Source organism: Struthio camelus, chromosome 30 (genome assembly GCF_040807025.1).
Source record: "Struthio camelus isolate bStrCam1 chromosome 30, bStrCam1.hap1, whole genome shotgun sequence".
Classification (NCBI taxonomy): domain Eukaryota; kingdom Metazoa; phylum Chordata; class Aves; order Struthioniformes; family Struthionidae; genus Struthio; species Struthio camelus.
In genome coordinates this window covers 4,887,129-4,911,240 of record NC_090971.1, presented here as the reverse complement: position 1 = coordinate 4,911,240, position 24,112 = coordinate 4,887,129, and the positions used below count along the sequence as shown (strand labels likewise).

Here is a 24,112-nt window from a genome sequence, read left to right as displayed (position 1 = left end):
GCACAGTTCTGCTTTGGCAGTACACGTTGACTTCACAGCAGACGCTTGCAGACGCTTGGAAATGTCTGCATGTGACGCTCCGCCAAAGAAAACGCGGTCTTGGAGTCACAGCAATGACCGCCTGGAGGGGCTGAGACCTCAGGGCCTCCCCGGGCAAGTGTGACAAAGGGACAAAGGGAGGAGCCAGTGCTCTGAATGGTGTTTCTTGGGACAGAAAGGGGGATGCACAGCCCAGAGGGGAACGACCGCCCTGCTTGGGTCACCAGCTGCACCCCTCAGACAGACCTGGCAACGGCCTCATCCCTAAAGGGTGGGCAAAGCACCTGCCCAAATTAGGCTCAGACTCCACCAGGGGTCGGTAACTCACTCATCACACAAGTCCAAGCCAAATTCCACATTCAGGAAGACGACGGGAGCTGTGGAGGTGCACAGGGCTTCCCCAGTGATGGCAGGGGACATGTATCCAAGCACACGTGCAAGCAAAAGCAATCCCTTGGGCTCCTCAAGGCAAAGGACTCCAGATGAAACCATCCCTGCACGGAAGGGAACCTCCTCCTTCATGGAGAGAGGAGCATTCAAAGCCTGCAGACTACAGAGGAAGGCAGGATGCTTTCCGGGCCGTTTCACCCGCACCCACAACAAAAGCTTACCAGGGCATCCAAGGAAGCGGCTTCCCACAGGCGCTCAGCAGTCCCACAGCCAGACTCCCCACAGTCAGGGCCTGCCCCAGGGCTCAAGCGCCCCGCAACACTCTGCTCCGCCTGATCAAGGGCTGGAGATGCCACCTTCCCTCCCTCGTGGCATCTTCTCACAGGCCCGCGCTACTGCGATGGGCTCAGGAAGGCTTACAAACCTCGAAGGGCGATAGCGGGGTAGGGAGCAGACCTGGAGGCGTATAGCTCCCTTGGGCATCCGCCATTCCCCAGAGCCACCCTGGAGGCATGGGAGGCGAAGCAAGGATTTCCTGCGAGCAACACAGCAAGCCGGGTGATCCTGGCCAAGGGAGCGCGGCAGTTTGGGAAGCCTTCGTCACCTACAAAGGACAGTCCCCTCCAGGGGACCACTGCAATGCGTGCCGCCCCCGCCCTCCCCAGTCCACCAGGAACAAAACAGCTCTGCCGTAAGCCCTTAGCCCACCCCAGCCCCCACCACGGCACCGCCTCCCACCCTGCAAAGCTTGGGAGCACATCCCAACAGGGAAGGAACGCAAGGAGGCTCAGGCTAGGATGCAGCAAAACTTTAATGAGTCAGGAGAGTGAAACAAAGCAGCACTTGGTGGAAGGGAGCCGGTCCCGGGTGCAGCGAGGGCAGCCCAAAGCGAGCCACCCCTTGAACACGCGCCTTCGTCCCGTGCAGGGTAGAGGGTGAGAGCAGGGCTCCTCGAGGCTTGCTTCAGGACCAACGCTGGGCACAGGGCAGCAGGAGGCAGCAAGGACTCGTGATGAAGAGAAGAAAGTGGGAGAAGAGCACGCCATACAAGGGCCGTGTTTCCGGGCGTCACAGGCTGGCACCCTTGCTCGCCTCCCTCCTTTGCAGGAGGGCACAAGGGTGCTCAGCCCACCCAGAAACCCCGGCCAGCAGCTCCGTCCTCAGCCCGGCGCCTGGCTTTGGGGTTCCTGCTTGAAGCGCTCCCTGGCCGCCCACCCCGGCTTTAGCAGGGCAGGGACCTTCTTCCAAAGTACCGGCTGCCCAAGCCGGAGAGGCCAAAGCTCCCGGAGGAGATGGGGACTCCCTCCTCGCTGAGGATGCTGCCAACGGCAGCGGAGGTGGAGGATCCCACGGCGGTGTTCTGCGGGAAGGAGCTGAGGATGGGGCCGGGCAGGGTCACCACCACGGGAGAGGGCTGGATCACCACCCGGGAGTCCTGGCACTGCCTGACGCAGGGCTCGTTGCAGCTGTTGGCAAGCGGGGTAGGCCCGCAGGGACGGCACAGATCGAAGCAGGACATGTCGGCGGGACGGAGGTGCGCCTGGCAGAGAGGGCAAGGAAAACAGGGGCGGCGGGTGAGGAGCAGCCTGACCCCACGCACTGCGAGGGAAAAGGCGTAGGCTGGGGAGCAGGCAGAGGCTGCCCAGGGAGCAGGAGAGCTTTCAGCGCTGTGGCCCACCGGGGCCCCTGGAAAGACAGCCCAAGACCTTCTCCCACCTCCCCCGCCGGGCCGGCGAGCCGAGAAACGGGAGACGGGAGCAGGACCGCGGAGCAAGGCTCACACCAAAGCCCGCACGGAGGCAAGGACTCGGCGGAGGCAAAAAGGACAGAGAGGAGGCAGGGGGGAAAGAGCAGAGAGTGGCGAAGGGGGATAGCAGCAGCTCACCTTGTTCACCAAGGAGGAGAAGGCAAGAGAAGTGGATGGCAGAGCCTGCAGTTGGGCTGGCTTTTATACTGCTCCAGGTGCCCGAGGCCCAGGGACACCCTTTGTGCATGTGGTGCGTTTACCAACAAGCTCAACCTGCATGCAAATCCCACCGATCTCACCAAATAGGCTTTTGTCTGGTTTCCTGCAATGCTCCCTCTTCATTTCATTTCTCATGGTATGCCCCTACCACCACTGAGCCTTCTTTTTTATGGCAGAAGAGTGAAATGTATTTCAGGCAGAACACTGTTCATTCACATCATTTATACCTTATGTTGCTCTGTTTAGAAAGCAATGTTTTCTGAAACTTTTAGTGCATTCATTGCCTTGTCTTTCACAGAGCTGTTTGGAGAAGAGAATCATGCCAGACTCAGAGCAGAACGTTTCACCATTGGAATGTTTGTTTTTTACGGATATAGATTTCAAGCAATTTTTCCACTGTTTTTTAGGACTGCACTATACAGTAATTTGTATCTTTTCTTGGAAGGTATTTTGCACATAAATATTAATTATATAAAAGAATAATGAGATCAGGCTGAATATCACCACTCAAATCTCTCCCCTCTCACACAGTAGTTAGTTGCTGTGAAACAATATTGCCCTAAATTCTGAGTTCTTTGTAGAATTATTGAGAAATAAAAGCATTGGTTTTTGCTGCTAGGCCTCTGAATGAACTTCAAAATCCATCCTGAGCTTTCATTAAGAGTTCAGACCCTTCAGGTCTTACATTATCAAAATGCTGAAGAGATGAGACATTATTTGAATACCTACATCCCCTGCATAATAGTATACTTTCGGTTTGTGAGTCAAAATTAACCAGTTTATTTCAGAAACCATATCCTCATTTATAGCTTCAGAAACCAATCATTTGCTTTTTTCATTCAAATGTTTTTCAAGGGAAGTTTTATTATTTTTTTCATAGTCCTGCTTTAAAAACTTTAGGCCAGATGTTGGAAATGCAGGGAGACTTAAGGGTACACTATTGCGTCACTTTCTTATTTTCTAGAATGCCCACTTACTTTTAATTCTACACACACAGGATGGTAGCACCAAGATGCTTATAAGTATATATTCCTCCAAGCCAGCTGATGACTACAAGCCACTTTTAGAAACAATTTGCCCCTTAATCTGCAGAGCAATTTCTACAAAAGCTTTTTTTTTTTTTTCTTTCCTTCTCTCTTCCAATAGTAAGTCAAGATCTGCTTGGAGAATATCTTATGTTTTACACAGTCAAGAAAGGGAACGACAGCTTGCTAAGAGATTCCTGAACCCTTTCCTGACAGCAACCAGACTCAGAATTGGCTCAACAAGCCAAGACCAAAACCTGTTAGACCTTATGGACTCTCATTTCAAACTGTGCAAGAGCAATGAATTAGACAGCTCAGTTGTTTCTATTTGGCCAGAGACTGAGTTGAACATTCACGATATCAATTAAAATCCATTGTGCAATATCAGACACTCCAGACACCTGTGAAGCACAGACAAAACTCTTCACACAGCAGGTCTTTGAATCATGCATATACTAACAGCAATAGTAGACTGCAGTAGTACAAGGCATAAAAATATCCCACTAAATCTCTGAGATGAAATTCAATGGACAAAGCGTTGCAGGTGTTAGGAGACTCTGGCTTAGGAATTTAGCACAGCAAATTGTCTGCTTTCTCAGAGAAATCCAAAACTGTTTTACAGAGCATTTCTCAGTGCAAACATAGTGCTCAGAATTCTTAGGGAATGCATCCTGTAGTGATCTTCAGCCTGATGTCTGATATGATGTCCAAAGTGATGATGTCCAGGAATGATGGAAATGTTTTTATACTTTAATAGAATGAAATAATGTTTTATATTTAGTTTACAATAATTTTTTTCTACCTGGTAATATGAGAATCTTGATTTTCCATTTTCTTCTATTATATATTTAGAAACCACTAAGGTGTGTCTGTTTGCAGATCCTTTAGGCTATATAACAATATTGAAGCTTCTCCTTCAGCTTCTTTAAAGGAAAGAACTTCAAAGTTAGTCCCAAATATTCATTAGTAGTTGAGACATACAAAGTGCATATACCATGTAAATATTCCAAGTATATGACAAAATTTAAATAGTTATGTCACTTGGATAATAACATCACTTTAAATTTGAGAGTCACAGTTACTCCCTAAGAAGGCAATATTTAATAGCTTCAAAACCACTTTTTAATGAAAAATTTAATAACCTTGGTTTCTGTGTTTGTCATAAGAATCCTTTATAAAACTTCTGGAGCCAATCCTCCACTACTCTAAATTTTTATGACTATATGAAGCAGTAGCACTAGTCAACACAATAAGGTTGGAATACGATTTTGGGGAACTCATCAGCACAAACCACCCACTTTCCCAAGCACTAGCCTGCCTCCAATAGTTCTATGACTGGCTCTGTTGTTACTTCCAAAGTTTGTTTTATGCATACCCTGTGAATTATGGCTTCTCTCCCTTTGTCATTCACCAACAGAAACTGGGATTTTGTTTTTTTACTTTTTTAGAAAAGGGCAGTTCTGGCCATCCTGACCCTTTCTGATGGGCAAAGTGTCATTCTGTGCTCAAGCTTTGGTTGGCCTCTGCAATGCTTAATCGGGCAGTGACCCTGATTAAGGGGTCTGTCAATTAGGATCAGGGTGAATAGCTGCAGCCACTGAGGATGACAAAGACTTTTCTTGTCTCTGCATAATTCAGCTTTGTGCTCTTGTGTCAGAAGTCAGCTGTCAGCCCACAGGACGAGCTAATCAGGTAATGCCTCACATTCCCTGAGAGTCTGGATCTGCCCTTCCTTATAGACAGATTTCCTATCTGGAGTTGTTTACCTTCTACCTGTTTGCTTCTTTAATAGAGTGGCAAATTTTCTTCTCTGTAAATCCTTTCTAAATTATGGGGTGTGCTGGAGGGATTCGTAGGGCCATAACTCTTATCAGAAATTCTGTGTCCTCCTTAGATCAAATGTCATATCACAAGTATTCATTAATGATTTATAAATGTAAAGTGCTGTGTTATTATATTTAAAGTGTAGCACTGACTTCAAACACCCATGAATTGAGTAATATTACCCCTTTAAAATAAACAGATCAAAGTCATATATGTATTCCACTAATCAGGGTCTAATCAGGTCATGATTTCTTGCCTCATAATGCAGGATTTTTCCCCCCCTCCCCACTACACCACATTCACATGAGATCACATTCACCCCTTAAAGAGTCTCTGCTAACCCTTGACCCCAGTAGAGGCACTCCACTTCTATGTCATTGCAATTATTTCTGCCCACCAAGAATATGGCCTTATAACTATTTTCTTGGGAGGCTCAATCTCAGTGACGAATCTTTTCCCCTTTTTATGAGTGTATTTCAAGGGCTGGTCCCTCTTGCATGGTACAACTGTAGGTCGCTTTAGTGGGCTGCCTCTCAACTGGAGAACAAGAGTAGCACACTGATATCTCCCCCCTCAAATCACATTTAGCTGTGGTACCCGTAAGGACAGAAGAAAGATGGGCTGGGAGCTGGCATACACGGCTGGGAAAGCATGAACGTACCTTCAAAACAACGAGTCACTTTTAAATTTGGAACAATTCAGAGAAGCCTTGCTTTCAAGGTAAATGCTAAGCGTTTTCTAAAAATCTATACCCTTTGAGGTGTTCTGGCTTTGACAACCAAAACCTCTTACCATTTTTCAGTGACATTAGCTGTAAAGGAGGAGTGATTCAGACCACTTCCTTTTAATTCTGTCTCCCTGGATGTCTCTTGCAGCTCACTGACTCTGAAGCCAAGCTCATGAGAGTCTCAGAGGAGGGATTATGAGGAATAACTAAACTGTGTATGAAGCAGCACCAAAGATCATGCCTATCACTTTAGTGACCCTAAAGAAGGGTTTACCCTTCTGTACCTATTACTTTAGTCATTGGTGGTACTGAAGGAATCTGCAGGCTTAGGGGAGTGAGTTCATATTACATAATATATAGGGAGAATAAATTTATTTCTCTTCTTTGATCCTGAATTTTTTCCCCTCTAATACTCCTATACTTCAAAGAAGCTGGATCCTATCCACAGAAAGTGTTATTCATTCATGGACCCGTGGTATAATTTTGCAGCAGACAGTCTTCCTGGCAGTGTGCGTTCTCCTCAGCTGCTTGGATCAGACTGATGAGCAGCAGACGACTGTCTCCGCTAGTGCTGGGCCTACATTTGTAGCTGGAACTGAAAAGTTCTCTTTGCAGGTTTTATGTACAAGCTGCTGCAACTATGCAAGTAAGTCTGTCTGCGTAAGATGTTGTCAGTGCTGGGGTACCATCTTATCTGGTGGGGTACTGGGAGATTTCAATAGAAAAGTGTTCATGCTCACCTTTCATGCTCTACCAACTTCCTCTGAAACCATTTAACTTTCTCATTTACTTTTTTGTTTAATAATTCATTTTATCTGTGATCCTCATCTTTTAAATTATTCCTGCAAGAGAGGTGTAAAGATCCCAAAGCAATGACAGTCATTGGGAACAGCCTGCGGAAGTTTCAGATTAAAGGATTTCAAAGCACTTTGCAAAGCCTTTATACATGCAAAGCACTTATTATCATATTTTGAGTATCCAGCATGATTGCAGGGCTTTAGAACAGAGTTATAAAGTCACCCTGAAATATGTGTCAAGGTTATTAACGTACATTCTCTAGGTGCTTGCATCATACTTCATTTCTGTTTGATTTGCATTCGAAAAGTAGCTTTACACTGTTTTAAGAGCACTTTTAAAAACATGAAGCCAACATATCAGTAGGTTTAAATCAGAACACTTCCCCTGGTTTTAGCACTGTTCACACAGCTGTAGACAGAAACCTGTACTGTGCTACAGGTTAATAGCACACCCTTAGAGACCACAGTCTTCCTGTAACATTTCTCTCCTTCCCACTTGAATCCTTTTGACGCCTCTCAGAAGCTTAAAAACTTGGAGGATTTTCAGAGAACAAGGATTGGCCAAAGCCAGGTTTCTCCAAATAGGCAACTTAACTTGTTCCAGAACAATCCCGAACTTTCTCGGACAATACTGATTTCTCACAAACTATGCCAAAGTGCGCTTGTTCTCTTGCTGTCTCCTAGAGATCTTAAAACAGGGAAGAATAATAATTGTGTAAGAATGCATGACCCACACATCTTATTTAGTTTAGTTTGCATTTAGGAGGGAAGGGGAAATAGCAGAAAGAGCCCACCTGGGACACCAGAAACAAAACATCCATTTCCCTGAACTGTTCATATTTCCAAGTTGATAAAAGGGTAACCAAACAAAGATCTTTTAATTCTGGAGGCTGCTTCAGAGGAGTCAGGAGAACGATACCAGCAATGGCTTAGGCTTTTCCATCTCCAATGGAAGAAACATGAAGGCATAACACTAAGGTCCAAAAGCATGCAGATTAGGCTAGTCTTATAAATGCAAAGAATATGCAGATCTTACTCCAATGGAAAAAAAAAATTAAAAAACTGGGTAACTAGGACATCATGGGCAGAACGTTTCTTTGATATTTCAGTCAATTTAAGAAAGGTTCCACAACACAGGCCTCCCATTTCTCTCCTTATTCTTTCTTTTATTTGCTCTCTTTAACTAGTCTTTTCAGCTAAGTAGGTAAAGCCACGTTAGGTAGGTTAAGACAATTATTCACTGGTAATCAACAATTACCTTAGGGATGATTTTTAATGTAGGATTTTCATTAAAAGGATCTCTTTTAATAAAGATCATTTTTCCATAGTTATTAATTTGCAGGCATTGGTAATTGCAGATTTCTTAAAAGACAGCTCAGGTTTCAAAATACATAGATGAAACCACTGATTTTAACTAGAGGTGGTGTCTTAATTACTTTAAGCACCTTTGAAAAACTTGAAGCTCTTTTCTGTTTTGTGAAAAAATGAGAGTTACTCACCATTCATTCCAAGTAAGTGGGGGGGGGAGGGGTACAAAGCACAGTTTGAGATTGCCTGCCCTGTGGAAATGCTATTTTCTGCTCAGATCAAGTGGATCTCCACAATACTAGGACTTCAGATCCTTTTGGACATTTATCCTTCAGATTCCATTCCAAGACTCTTATCTTTTGGCTAAAAATGACAGTCCCAGAGAGAATGATGCTCAGATATCCAGACTTCTGGTCTAATCATGGTCATACACATTTTAGTCATCCTACAGGCTGAGCTTTTGCATCAAATCCTCAGTTTAGTGCAGAAACAGCATTGGGAGAAGGTGGATATAAAGAATACCCCTGGAGTTAAATTAATTATTGAAACTCAGGAAATCTGTGTTTACTTCTTCACTGCCACAGATTTCTTATGTAAAACTGGAAGAGTCATTTCAGGCCACATCAAAAAGTGCTCACTGTGTTGTGTTGTACTGAAAGCCCCTCCCTTAATCCCCGTGCATTAATTTTGCATTTGTAAAAGAGATAATAATCCTTTCTCTTTTGTTTCTCATATCTAATCAGTTTGAATGCTTATTGCTCAGTGCAGAGACTTGCCCTTTGTTTGCTTGATGCAATGCAATCTTAGTTATGACTTCAAAGAGTTACTGGAATTCAAATTACCAATAATAAGATAAATACCAATGAGGAAAGCCTGTTTTACTCCAGGCTGTTCCATTTGCTCACCAAGTGACCTCTGACAATTCATTTAGCCTCTGTGCTTCATTTTATTAAACCTGGATAATAACTAGAATTAAAATTTGCCCAAGGCAATGAAAAATTAAGCTGCAAAGGAAGTGATAGGTGACATTTTAAATAGGGCCCAAAATTGCAAAAAGAGCAAGTCTCAAGGAGTCCCATGATATAAAACGCGATATAAGGGGCCAGAAAGAGAGGATGTATTGAGCATGAAGCACTGATGAGTTTTCAGAACAGTATTTAGAAAGGAGCAAGAAAGCCTGTAAAAGGAGGTTAGGCTAAGCCTGGATTAACGGCTCGAGATGTTTAAGTGGCAGAAGATGAACGCAGTTAGCAGCTAAGCTTTTTTTGCTGGCTATTTCCAGATATCTTCCTGCAATGTTTATTAAAAACCATATCAAATTTCCACTAAGCACCTGTGGCAAAGCATGCACTGGGCAGCACCCTGGTTTGGGTCACGTGTGGGGCCAATTTGCTCTCCTTTGCTGCCTTTGAGCTGACCCCCTAGGGCTGACCCATTGTGGGTCCCAACGGCTGGGCAGTCCTGGGGCATCTTGCCACTTTGCCTATAAAACTGAGTAACTGGAGAGTTTCCAATAATTAAGGGATCTCCTGCATGTGATAGCTTTCTTCACTGAGAACAGCAACCACACTGTTTTACAGAGCCTGGTTAAAGACTGACTTTTTTAAGTACAGGGTTTTCAGGTTTATCTGGACATGGCTTATGAGGAGCATGAGGTATGAGATGTATATTAATAACACCAAGCATTTTCTCTATCCATGGTCAAGTTACAAGAATCAAAACCTTACTAAATGAGTTCTTTATATAAACATGCATATATGACTCTATACCTGCAGCTCTTCAGCTGAACGAATCTTGTGTCACAGCTTTAACATTACCCAGCCCCTCAGTGGCAGGGCTCTGTTTTGGCAGATCAGTTGCATGAGTAGGTTTTAGGACACTCTCACCTGCCTTTCCTCTCTGCTTGCCTGGTGCCCCCAAAAAGCCTGTTTTTAATCAGAAAGCCATACTCATTTTTCTCCTTTCTTACTATGGTCTTAGAAAACAACCTAGCTAGTATGTAATAACATTTTACTGCTTTCAAAAGCATTATTTTCCATTTGAAAGATTTACATTCAAACTGAAGAGCAACCATTGTGCTTTCCTATGAAGATGATGTTCCTGCCTCACTTGCCTTGCAAACTTGGAGGCAGAATTCCTTTCTTCTTAATTATTATTTACTTAAAATTTTCCTTCATATCATAAATTATCTGTAGCATGGGAGGATTTTGGCAGGGGTCCCTGGGCAGAAGCCTTTATGGGGACACGTGAACAGAACAAAAGATTTCAGGTTATTTCCCAGTCATTTATTCAGATAAAGCATTGTTCATCAGATATGATGATCCAACACACTGAGTTGTATTGTACTTGCTAAGTGTGTACCCACATATGTAAAAGATCCATATCATTGGTAGTGCAATAAGATTTTAATTAAGAATTGCTTTTATTTATTTGTATTTAAAAGAAAAACAAAACCTATTATGGATTTATGGGCTGGTCTGTCAGGTTGACTGTCAGACCAAAAAGCTCCTAAGTGCACTAACTGGTAGCTTTGCCAGAAATGCATTCCCAGAAGAATAGTGGCTCCCCTCTCCTTGTTTAATATGGTATTTCTGTCAAATTGATTTCCTCTTTAAAGTGTTTTTAAAAATGTTTTTCATTGTAGTATAATAGCCTCTTGCTCATTCATCAAAACCTCAACAAACTGACAGCCCTCATTTTCTAAAGTAGCCATCAATGTGCAGTGCCTGAAACAAACTTTAGTCTCATTTGTTTCACGAGCAACACCTGCGGAGGAGCAGGGCTGGTAGAGAAAGAAGTCCCAGTCGATTTTCTCAAAAAAAATCAAAGTAAAAATTCATCGCAAGTTCCTGTTTCAAGGATTCTTGAGTAGTCTCAGATTAAACTTATTTCTCTCCTCTGTGTTAAAAACAAGTTGTCATCAGGATATAGGTATTTCATGCACGCTTTTTTCTGTCTTCACCTTGTTATTATCCTAGAAGAACAAAGCCTGGATGGAAACACCAGTTCCAGGCTCCTGTCCAGTCTGTTGGGACCGTGCACAAGCCCACAGCTCTGCAATGCTCCATGACTTCACCATTGCCTTGAGTCAATGACCAAAAGTCACTGATGACAACTACTTGCTTTTAAATTGCAACATGGTCAAAACCTGCAAAGAGAGCTGAAACAAATCCACCTGCTCCAGTTACGTTTTATGCAAGTTTTATTTGTAAAGAATAACGCGGATGTTGGAGAACGCAGAGCTCTCTCCCTGCGAACACATTCCATTCAAAGATGATCAGTCTCATTGGGAAAATAGTGATGAATTTATGAGAACAGTGATGACCCACTCCTGACCCACAGTGAATATTCACTGTCAGGGATAGCAGCTTAAAGTCAAGCTCCATGTGAGGAGCTTCAGAGGTAAACTCCCTTTTCTTCCACCCTGGACAATATTTAAGAATTGTGAAATGAAAATAAAATCCTGTTTCCTCACAACACATAGCACTACCGATGCTCCCTTGAATCTCTTTCACAGATTGAATTTGAGGAAAAAAAACACAAACAAAAACACAGCAAATAACTGAAATGTGGTTAATGAAGTATATCAATTTTTTTTGTTGCACGAAAAGTTAAAGTGAATCCTATCTGCAGGGTGTAATATGCATGGCACACTATGCGGGGATCCAAGAGCTAGCAAACACAAACAGCGAACAAAACAGTTTCGTTACAGAAGTTATGCATGCAGAGAGGTTTGTTTTGCAACTAATTAGAACTTCATGCAAAAAGGGTGTCACATCCTCCAGGCAATCTGACTAAGTGTATAAAAGCATTTGCTACGTTGAACTCTTCTAATCATTTTTCTTAAACTCTTCTCCTTGGTGATACAGGTAAGTCAATTTTGAATCAATTACTTATTGCTATCTAAATATTATCAAATGATAGGTTAAACTTAGGAAATGGGGTGTTGTTCCAGAAAGATACTTTCTACTGTCCTTCAGTTTTATGTCAATAGAGTTTTAAACTTGAGACGTGAAAGCTGGCATTTGCAAACTACATTAGTGTTTAGGGCAATAGTTCATTTAAGCCAGCGACGGTGTATATACAGTTCCCTCACAGCTCTGAAAAGTCTCAATAATTCGATACTGGAAAGCATTCTTTCATATTATAAAGACTATGTCATATTAAACATAAATTGTCATTGAAAAAATTAATTTTTTATAACGTTCTCACCCTCAGCTGTCTTCAAGGAAACTACAGTGTCTTTTAACAGTTTGAAGAATTTGCCCTAAATATTTTCAAAATCCTATGGAGACTGGAACTCATATTTTCCTATTAAAGAGTCATTGTACAGCTGTTTTTGTTTAAAATACATTTATAGTGCTGAATTCGAAATCTAGAAGGAGCGTCCAAATGCCTCTTCTTCACTTCTTTTGCATGTGTGATCGGATGAACTTTCACAAATTGTTCATCTGCGTGAGACTGCTTGAGGTTATACTTACCCCTGGACTGAGCTGCTGTAGCAATTCCTTCCCCAGTCAAATGCAAAACTAACAATTTCAGAACCAGATCTTCAGCTGGCAAAATATTCTGCTGTTGCCTTCAAATCAATGGCATAGGGCTAATTGGCATGAAAAAGCCGAAGACACAGCCTTGAGGATTATAGAAGACAACAATTGCGCATGGCTAAAACAAGAAGTTCAGATAGAGATGCAAGAAATCTCCACTAAATTCTGTCTGCCCCATAGATTCCCAGGCATAACCATTGGGATTTATTTGGGAAATCAATTTAGGCCCACCCTTTATGCCAACCCCTTAACCTCTTCCATATCAGTTTCACACTGATAAGGTCAAGATAACTACCTCTTTTCCTTTAATCTGTTTGCCTGGTCTAATTAGTGTGGGCACAATTCAGGGCAAGGACTGCATAATTATACGATGCCCAAGAAAATCTGGCCTTGATATCAGGTATAGCTTTAAAGGGCTGACTGATTACACTTATAAAATACTGTAATGTAGAGGAGAAATAATGAGACTAATAAAAGCTGGGTGGATCTCCATCCTCGTTCTTACTGCTCCACTTCTAACCAGGTGAGCTTCACCTCAGTGTTTCGGTTCGGCAAATGCTGTGAGGATTAAAATTGAAGTTTGGAACATGGAGCAGAGTTTGGGATATGGCTTTCAATAGTGTTTGAATATGCAAAAGTGAGACAGAGCAGTGGAACAGGTTAAAAGTCTGTGGAAGAGGAGGAAGGGAAGCAATAGGACAAGGCCATTTTAAGCTGAAAACAGTGGTGATCTAAAAAAATATCATCAGGAAGCAATGAAACTCAAAAAGGTTACTTAAGAAAGAGAAGAGTTACTGGAAGGAAGGAGAAAACTAGCTGAACATCTAACCATCAACTAAAATATTTGCACTTTCTAGTTCCCCTTTTGTGTGCAATCATGATATCTAACCTGTAAATCTACCTTCTCAAAATCTTGATATCTAACGTGTAAACTTGTTGCCGGACTGACGACTGCCCCCTGCTATGTTTCAGGTCTACTTCCACCACATGTCTCTCTACGACGAGTGCTGCATGCCGTCGGGGGTGATCTGCCCTGAGCCGTTTGCCCTCACCTCCAATGAGATTTGTGTCATTAAATACCCCGACACAATAGTGGACATAGTGGACCCCAACTCGCCACCACGTTCTGTGATTTATCCCGGCCCAACTCTCACCACTTTCCCTCAACAAACCATAGTGGGATCTACTGCCTTGTTTGATCTCGGGAGCTTACTTGGTTCCAAGGGATCTCTTGGGTTTAGGGGCTTGTGCAGTTCTGGGACAGCATCAGAATTATCACTTTTTGATACAGGAAACTGTAATCCTTTCTCTCCTCAGTCCCCCAAACCATTTTCCTATAGAACTTGCAGGCCAACCTAAATCCAGCATGAATATCCACGGATTAAGTGAAAAGCAGAATTGAAAACTAAGACAGATCACGACTAAGTTTATGGATAATGGATTGCAGAAGTGCTGAGCTCCCACAATTCCCAGTGGAGTCAATAAAAGTATGGCTTCCTGGCACTAGACCTGACTGAGGACTAGAATTTCCAGACTACAAGAAATTGAATTTTCAATTTGATTTTTAATCAAAATTAGGATGAAATAATAATGAGATTTTCCATGAAACAATATTTTCAAAAATATTTTTGGCTTGGTAAAAGTGTTAATTTTCAATAAATTAAAATTTTTATTCCAACATTGACTTTTTATTATCAATTCCTCTTGAAATAAAAAGCAGAAAACCATATTTTCAAATTATATGACTAAAAAATCTTGGGTTCCAAAATGTAGTTTTATCAAAATTTAAATTCACATGTATATTTTTGCTGAAGCAGCACTTACCACCAAAATGAGGAGAAAAAAAAACTAATCAGCTCTATTTGGCATTTCTTAAAATTAGGCATTTGTAAGTCTTGCTTGTGCTTTATTTCCTCTTAGACTCATGATGTAATGTCTTCCCAGCTTATTTTTCTGCCTATGTTTCATTTTATGCAAATCAGGGCAAAAAAACAAAAAAACAAAAAACTTCAAGCAAGTGAATTACCAGTTTTTATTGTAAAATACTTCTGATCAGTCAGAAAGAAGAATAACCTGTGCAAAATCATGGAACTGCAGATTCATTGTAGATCCTCATGAAGTCCTGCAACTCTTCTGACTATATTCTACCTATCTTATTTTGCCCATGTATATTCCACCTCTCATTCCCATTAAACATTGTTGTGCAGCATAACATCCACTTTTTGTTTTTCCTTTTTTCTTTGTGCTTCATTTTTGAATCATTCTGAATCCCCTGCAAGTGTGGCTGTCACCTGCAGAGGCTCAACACCCAGACCAGCATCAGTTAAATCATCACCCATTATTACTGAACCTTTGCATTTTTTCAAGAATTTGTCTTAACTGCATTTCTGCATGGAATAAAGATGCTGCTACTTCCAAAGCCGTTCACAGGAAGCTGCTGACTGCAGCAGTGCAGAACACCGTGAAACCTCCTTCATGCTGCTTCCCGAGTGGTCAGAAGGGCAGATGCATGCATAGTGGATATAGATTTTTGTATTATTCACTGAAATACTAAAGTCACTTTCCCAACCTACTTACAAATCTGTCCCCAAGCAAAAAGGACAAAATCACTTACAAAGCACATACAGGCAGAGGCAGCGCGTTGTGACCCTCTCTCTGGATCACTTTGCTGGGACAACTTGCACAAAGAGGCTCTGCAACCAGGATAAGCGCAACTCAATAGTGCAAAGCAAATATTTATTGGCCAACATGCAGTAACAGCTAGGACTATTTCTAGGCTGAGCATTAATGTGCTCATATTCCCCCTGCCAAGAGGCTTCACAGGCCATGCACAGGAGTGATTCTGCTTTTAAATATCTAAGCTTTGCAGCAACTGTTCTTGGAAGGATCACTTTTCCCCCTACCCTATTATTCTGCACCAAATACATTCAAAATAATTGGGGGGAAAAAAAAAAAAAAAAGAGAGAGAAATGTTAAGTGGATCGTTTTTGGCTGGGCCTGTATTTCACTAAATCCATGACAAACAATGTCAAAATTTGCTAGTCAGACATAAAAGCTACTACCTCACAAGATTTTGAAGCTTTTTCCCCTGCTGTGATTCCTAAACTCTGTTTTCTCACAGCAACCTTTCCCATCCTCCAAGACATCTTCTACTAATAGTACATAATAGTACTAATACTACATACTAATCTACTTGAATTCCTGGATTTTGCAAATTAAGTGTGCAACTTCTTTTTCCATAAATTAAACCTAACTTCTGATGGATGCTGCATGATCCCTTCAGTAATAACACATCTCCAAAGTTTTCAGAGAGTTCATAAACATTATATTTGTACACAAGCAGAGCAAAACAATAAGTTTGCAGCAGTTACAAAACAGCAGTTGCAAAACATAAGCGTACGCCTTCAGATTTAGACATCCAGATGTTGAGCAACTTCCGTACTTTAGAAGTATGTGCGTGAGGATTGCAAGTGTCATTTGCCACATGGGAGCATTATTTTGTAGTTTTTACATGAAAATAAGCTGTCTATCTGTTTTCATTTTAAATTAAGACCCCACACACATACCCCAATACTTAATAAAGTGCATGGGACAAATCCCATGGCAGTAGAAGTCACATCTCTCTCCCCCCTTTGGTGAGCTGGTATGCACTGTGCTCATTGCACGAGGCACTGTATTTTGCATATTGGTACCCTGTAACAGTCCATCCTCATAAACACATCTTCAGTAGCCATTTATTTGGTAGATCTAGCACTAGGAGGTACCATTCACCTGCAAAGTCGCACGACTGTCCACCAGCAACCTGCCCTACAGATGTATTGCACTGCTCATCCCAGTGTCAGATCCTGCCTGCCCAGACTGATCCCTCAATGAGGGGAGGGCATATGTGTCCGATCCCTCCTTCCCCAGGGATCCGTGCAAGACCTGTGCTGCTCAACGCACCCATAAATAGCCCAGCTGATACATGCGGCGTGCCAGTTTGCTATGGACTCATGCTGCTGCTACATGGCCCAGACCTTTGGGCAACGCTACGCTGAAAACGAGGGCAGGCACACGTGACTTCCCTGCGGGAAGGATTGCTCAGCCCCACACCGTGTACTAGAATCTGCTTTCTTTTCCTTGCACAATTTCTGTGCAACCTTGCTTTTGATTTAAAAAAAGAAAAGAAAAAAAAACATACACACACTATACTGCAAACTGCCTCTGAGGATCCCCAAGGCAAAAATAATTCATTGGGAAACTTCCGAATGCCCTCAGGGAAAGAATTTCAAAATACTTCCCAAGTGCTTGATATTGACTTACATAGGCAAAGTGCTATGTTATTATATAGTTAATGTCACATAACTCAACTTTGATCTCAAATCAGATCTTTTCTAAAAAGTATTTATCTAGATTAGAGTTATCTGATAATAAAACTTGAATGTGCAAAGGTATTGTTCATCACTTTAGACCTGTTTACCTCTGCATTCCAAGTTTCCCAAGTGCCATTCTCTGTTCCTTATTCTTCCTGACATCCTCCTCTGCCCTGGTTCTGATTTCAGAGAAACCTTCCCTTGTATGGGCAAACAGGATAGTCCTGCCCATTATTTGCATTCTCATCCTTTGCTTATATCCTAAATTTGCAACTTCTACATCATTTATCCCAAATTATTGGTGTGACTTCTCAAGGAATCGTTGAGCAGTAACTCTCTACTGATGGCTATTTTAGAGTAAATGAGTTCACAGCTCTTGACTCAAACTCTTTTTTGCCTTTTCTGCACAAAACACTGGAAGAGAATGAATCTAACTGTATCTTACTGGATTTCTACATCCAGATATTAAGTAACAGTATGACCTTAACATATACATATGAGCATCATTCACAATACTTTGTTAAAAAGTTATCATTATTTCTAGCCTCTGAGCTCCAAGGACTTGATTTCAATGGCAAGTCACCCCCGGCGCGGGTGCATGGGACGCTGGCGAAGATGAGGCCTCTGTGATGGACCGGGGAACCGTTCGGAGCCCTAGGTCTGCCAGGCAGGATGACTCATATCAGAGGTAGTCAGCACACCCATGGTTTGCTAAAAATACCTTCTTCCTTCTCCTACATAATTTGCTTACATTCCTGTGGTTTGTTCCCGATTAGCTAGCTTGAGCTTTGCATGTCATAAAACGTCCTTAAATTCTGAGGTGAATTTATGGGATCCCTTGTGGGGGAAAACTCACTGGTTAAACATATCCTGGGGGATGCTGAGAGCAAAGACTTTCAAAGCGCTTTGTGAACGCTCTATAATATTTGCTATGTGCACCACGTTGTGGTATTACATATCGTCAATGCTTCCTTAAGTTCTGGTGCCACAGAACTGAAAAATAACCTTTCATTTTATACACCAAGATCGATCCTGGACTTTGTCTACTAATATAGAGTGAGAAGCAACAGTTATTTAATGTTCATGTTCTCCTGAAAACCTCCAGGGACGGAGCTTCCCCAGCTCCTCTGGACCCTTCTTGACTGTCCTCGCAGGGAAAGTGTTTTATCTCACTCTGGAGCTCTCTTGCTTCCATTTATATCCACTGCCTCTCGTCCCCGTGCCACGCACCTCCAGAGAGCGCCCAGCTCCGTCATGTCAGGACAAGGCAGTTTAGCCTTTTGTTTTTGTCCATCAGCTCCTGACCTATAGATTTGTTTTCTCCCTGCTTTGGCAGGTCAGAACGATTATTCCAGATACCATCCCGATCAGGGACTGCCCCTTATGTTACTTCACAGCCAACACAACGCAGCCTTTATCCCGATTGTGACATTATAGGTGATAAGAAGCCAATGCACCCAGTTATAACCTAATCTGTTCTACTTCTTATCTAATAACTCTGGGAAAACAACCAGCACCTTCAGCACCCATAATTATCTTTGTATTAAAAAAAATGATAACAACTCACTTAAGGTCTGTGCACATTACACATGACAGGAGAAAAGCAGTTGGATGCATTTGTATTGCTTCCTACAGCTGTACAATGAAAGGCTGGGGTAGATGCTTGGGAAGCAGGAGGAAAAACTAAAGGGAAACTGAGGCAGGTTGTGTAATGCCTTGTGGGGCTACAAGAGGGAGCTGTGGAGGCAAAATAGGACACAGTTAACTCAGCATCTCACAAATGTATCTGCTGATGCTGGTTTCTGCATCTACACCAAAAAACCAGGATCACCACCAAAAAAAAAAAAACCACACTATGGTGAGGTCAAGGACAGCATACAACATAGGTACACAGAGCAGATTTTATAGTGACTAATCATTTCATTTGCTTTCCTGCTCAGGTCAATCCAGCGCTGTGTTCAGATTTGCTCACATTACACTACGGTACAAATCTGGTTGGTGCACATGTGAAGAGTTAGAGATAGTGAACAGGGTGGAGTACACAGAAAAAGGGATAACTGAGGAGACATCAGGACTTCTGCAGCACCTGACAATTCCCTGCTGTTTTGAATGGACTTTCTCTGCCTGTTACTGAACAGTAACTGAACATCTTTGTATTTTGTTCATTTTTTCCTCCTCATAAATCAGTCACTAAAGTCCCACTTCACAGTTTATCATGCAAACTAATAATCTGTTGAAGTTAGGTTGTTGCTTTTCAGTAATAAAAATCTAGTTTAGTCCCATTTAGAAAGGAATGAAAAGTGGAAGTCCTGGGTTCTCCTGCTCTATTCAGGGGCTCTCTGAGGGGGTCACTAAACCCTAGAAATGGGTTGGTGAAGACATGCAAAAGCCTGGGAAGCCCAACCCTGCACTCAAGGTGGGGACCTGACGAGCCTGGAAAGTGCCAGCTGTTGCATGCTTCATCAAACTGTCAGAGTCTGCAGGAAAATTTCTCTTTTTCCACCACCAAATACTGCAGCAAAGGGTCCATTTTGTTGAACTGGTAAATACACTGGGAGAAAACCACCTTCTTCCCCATAAAAAAATCTGCAGACAGGATATTTGATTTATTATGCTCCTTATGCCATAAATTAGGATTTATGAAGTGTCTGTGGAAACACCCTGAGTAATTAAATGCTATGAGAATGCTCCAAGGATTGAAAATGTTTCACAAACACTTATTAATATGTTGCCTATGCAAATAGTTGGATTATGATAATAAGCAGTGTGTAACACCTAGTGTTGGGTAATAGTATCACTTTAAGAGAGATGCATCAAGGTCATTCCTGGCATTGTCCTAATTATACCATGATTCACTGCCTCAACTTTCCCCTTGTATTTCTTATAAAAATCAGTAAGCAGCAGAGTTTTTGCTGGTGTGAAATATGGTGGCTCCATACACTATATTACATAATTAACCCTTGCTAAAAATCTGGACATATATTTCAGTTCTTGCTTGCCTAATGGGCAGAATTTTTGCTGATATAACATACCTTCCAATGATGTAAGCAAGTTTAGCTTCTTTGAAGTCAAGGAAATGAATGATGCAGATCTACATCAGCAGAGAAGCCATCCCTAAGCATTTTATTTTGATTATGTCTTCATTAGCAAGCACTCCTGACTCAGCTTTAAAAACAAAGGATTTGTGCTCTGAAGTTGAACACAACCGGTTTGACCATATAGATCATATCTTAGCAAGGAAAGGATTAACATTAATGCTGTCCCTGCCTTACACAAGGATATAGTTTTCTAAAATGTTTTCAAATTAATAGTGCTCATGATATTAATATTCCATCTTGTGGTACATACCACCCACATCACTCTCTACCCTTCGTCGTCTTTATCGTCATTGCTATTCACTCTAGAGCAAAGAAAGATTGGGGGGAAAAAAGAGCAGCTCTGTATAGTATGCTGAATTTTGAAAAGAGTAAAATCTCTTGCAGTTAAGGGACTGCATTTTAATACAACAGCTAGGATTCAATTCCTATTCTGTCAGGGATCTCCCAAATGACAGATCAATTGAAGCAGAAATCCAGCGTGCTTATCTGGGATCTTTTTGTAAGGATGAATTGCATGCCCATGTTTTGCAAAAGCAATTCTGGGGGGCAGGGTTGGAGGGGAGAGGTCTTCCAGGTAGAAGCTATCTGAAAGTCAGCAAGAAAAGACACTGAAAAAGTAAAAACACATATTTTCTGCTGAATGGTGAGTTCCTTTGAGGGATATGATGTTCATACTATCTGGTTACTAGCAAAAAAAACAGGTGCCCAGGAGGACCCTGCTGCACGTGTTGGACTCATCTCACCAGAAATCAGCACGCTGTACGCACCCATCACCAAGCCTTACACAACCCAGGGAAGGCAGCTTGGGGGTGCTGAGGGGCTCAAAATACTCCTTTCCTTCCCTTCCCCAAGTTTGGCCTCTCTGTGGAGTGAGGTTTCATGCATAAAAATGCCAAGCACATTTAAATGAACTAAAAAAACACAATTTGAAAGATGCACTTATGAGGTTAAACATTCTTACTTTATGAGGCACCCCTGAAGCTGGGAGTTTATCAGAAATATGCTGGAGACATTGAGAAGGAAGATTTCAAAGAACTTCAAACACCTGTTCATATGTTATATAGGGAGATTATTCTATGTTAATACTAATAATATCCTATCGGATTTAGACTGCTCTGACCTCAGACAGAGTAAAATATGCAAGACATTTATTGAACCAACTCCTAATTTTAAGCTTCGTAATTTGAGACAGCTTGATTTGAGTTTAAGAGAGTTCTGTGTTAGTTTTGCTGTTGGAAGTTTTTGCACCTGATACTTCATCTGGCCTAGGTCAGAACAGATCCAAATTTTGTTAACGTTATATCAGATGAGAAACAAGCCCTGTGTTTCTAAACATTTATCAAGCCATTGGGAGGAAAAGTAGGTGTTAGCCTGTGTTTCCAGTAAGGAAACCAAGTCTTGGGTGTGCTGACGTCCTCTGACAGACGTCTCCGAGACTCCCTGCACAATCATGTTATTCGCAAAGATAAGTCACTGGAAGTACGTTAAAAACACACCAAGAATTAATGAAATCAGTGGAGCAAAACCAGAAAATTTGAAGATGAAAGCAACCTGCAGGTTACAATCTGCATTTTGTATTATGACCTAACTCAGCCTTAGATAATCATAAGCAGCAAGCAAAACAATTACAGCAACTGGAGGAGTAAAACATGCAAAGTTTGCTTCATAAGTAATTAAAGCCTTTTACGCAAAGGGTGTCTCAGATCCTCCAGGCAATCTAAGAAAGGGTATAAAAACCTCTTTCAGTGCAAGGCTTTTTTTAAACTACTTCACTTGACTTGTTCTCTCCGGTACACTGAGTAAGTCTGCTCTGACAACTAAAAAGTTTGACTTTAATTTTGTTTTAGAGAGAATTTTGTTAAAACTGGGACTAAATCCTGCATGAATATTTTGACTCAGAAAGCATCTTTCTACAGATATTTTTCTAGAGATGTATTTTAACAGATGCTGCTGGATAAAGGCTATAAAAATAAAATCAAGGGTTTTTCAAGATTCCTTGGGGCTGTTAATTTTATGTGAGAATTAGGAATATCAACCTCTTAGTTCTCAGAAGGGCTCTAATAGATACTAGCATTGTTTTTGCATATATAGCTTGAACAGGGGATTCAGCTGCTGTTAAGTGATGGTGGGGTTTTCACTGATAACTATAGAAGTAAAATCTCGTCATTGTTTCAAGTTAGTTCTGTGCAGCTATAGAGATGCAGCATTGCTTTTGTTTGTAACATGTCCATCCATAGCTAAATTAAAGTCACAACAAGCAAGTGAGGATCAGATACTATTATGTTAATATAACGGAGGAAGTAAGTTTTGATTTCTAACTACTAACATGTGACTTTGCTACTGCTTTAATGTGTTTTTGCAGAAGTGAAATTAAGGGGGTTTTTTTCTGTCAAAACTAAGTTCTAACCTAAAGGTATCTGGGGAAAAAAAAAAATCTAGGTATGCTTTTTTCCAGAATGATACATTTGAGGATATTTTTACTTTCCTCTGAATGTATTTGAGGCAGGTAAACAGGTCAAATGGCTCTGTGCCCTGCTCATTCCCCTGTGCTGCTGGCACCAGGCACAAGGCAGCACAGAACTCCTGAAGACAGGAAAAGTAGCTTTTAGAAGATTTGTACTCCATGCTCAGAAATAGAATAGTTCCTTCATTAGCAAGTGTTGCTGGCTACACATTGTAGGAGCCTGTGCACCAGTTCTCCATAGATGAGATCTACTGAGCTCACAACTATGCCGGGAACTAACAAATAACATGAGTGGACAGCTCTGCAGTCTGATTTTACAGATGAGCTCCAAGTTACCCTCCATCTGCCTTAGAAACATTTCCTGTCTTTTCTGCTTACTTTTTTTAAAGAGTGCTTTAAAGCCTAGACCCCCTAGTCCTCCTTCTCCCAAGCATTTAAGGACAAGAACTCTAGTTTACCTCAGCCCACAGGCCTTAACTGGGAATGAATAAGCAAAAAGCCTTATTTATCACTATAAAGCAGTGTTGATTTAGAACTTTAAAAGTTAGTGTAACACTGTACTGTGAAGATGTTAAGATATAATCTGAAAAAAGAAATAAACATTATTAAATTTCTGTGTACCCTAACTGCAGCTACAATTTTCTCATCTGGTTTGACATCACTCATCCACAATATAAAAGAAAAGGAAAGGAAAATAATAGAAGGAATTAATCTGGATGCTAAATTGATCAAGTGACAGAGAACTTGAATATAATGCAAAAAATGCACTAGTTAGGGACTCAAGCAAATCTGTATTCGGTTATTCTGACACCAGGTTCCCGCACAGTCACAAAGAACCGGGCCAGATTTTCAAAAAGCTCAGGGTACTTTAAATCTATTGAAAGCCCTGGATTTTCCTCTCTCTCCCTTGCACCCTGCCTCTAAGATGCAGATCACAGGCACTGCCTTGAGAAGCTGCACGTGGAAGGAGAAGAGACGCTGCCAGAACAAGCTCAAGCTTGTCTTTATCCCTGGGAGACATTACAGAGGGCTCAGAGGTTTCAGAGCAGATGTCTATTTTGAAGGGAACCCACAAGAAAGAGGGAGGCTCTCTGCTCCCAGAGGAACAGAAGTAAAGTGAGCAAGAAAGGCTTAAAGCAGCTGATTAGAAAAGGAAAATAGATATAAACCAAACAAAAGGGAGAGGTGTAGGGCTGCTGTCTTTATCCAAGTTCCTACCCTGTTTAAAGATCAGCTGGAGCTGAGCTTAAAAATTCTCATACCTGGCTCACTGCCTTTTGCTTATTCTGCAAATAAATTCCAGGCATTCCCTCCCAGGCAGGCAATGGCTTCAGAGCAGCTGGCATGCACCAACCCCTGCGAGGCAAAGTGTCCCCAGCCCCTGGCCACCAGCAGCAACGAGCCCTGCGTGGTGGCCTGCGGTGACTCCCGGGTGATCATCTTCCCACCACCTGTCGTGGTCACCTTCCCAGGGCCCATCCTCACCACCTACCCGCAGCAGACCGTGGTGGGAGCCTCGGAGCCACCCAAGGCAGCGCTGGCAGAGCCCCCTGCTGCAGCACCACTGGCCACTGA

The 24,112-nt window shown here is 42.0% G+C and overlaps 1 protein-coding gene across 1 annotated transcript; it reads right to left on the bottom strand.

Moving 5' to 3' along the window:
* Positions 1-1,234: 1,234 nt before the first annotated feature.
* On the bottom strand, positions 1,235-24,112 carry LOC138062957 (feather keratin 1). Its single transcript, XM_068922532.1, has 2 exons — positions 24,030-24,112; positions 1,235-1,969 (listed from the first exon to the last, which is right to left on the bottom strand). Exon 2 carries the CDS (start codon positions 1,946-1,948, stop codon positions 1,652-1,654), a length of 297 nt encoding a protein of 98 aa, XP_068778633.1. The 5' UTR covers positions 1,949-1,969; positions 24,030-24,112; the 3' UTR covers positions 1,235-1,651.

What these genes read in the sequence shown, in the direction of transcription:
- LOC138062957 (XM_068922532.1), bottom strand. Translation starts at nt 1,948, where the DNA reads ATGTCCTGCTTCGATCTGTGCCGTCCCTGCGGGCCTACCCCGCTTGCC.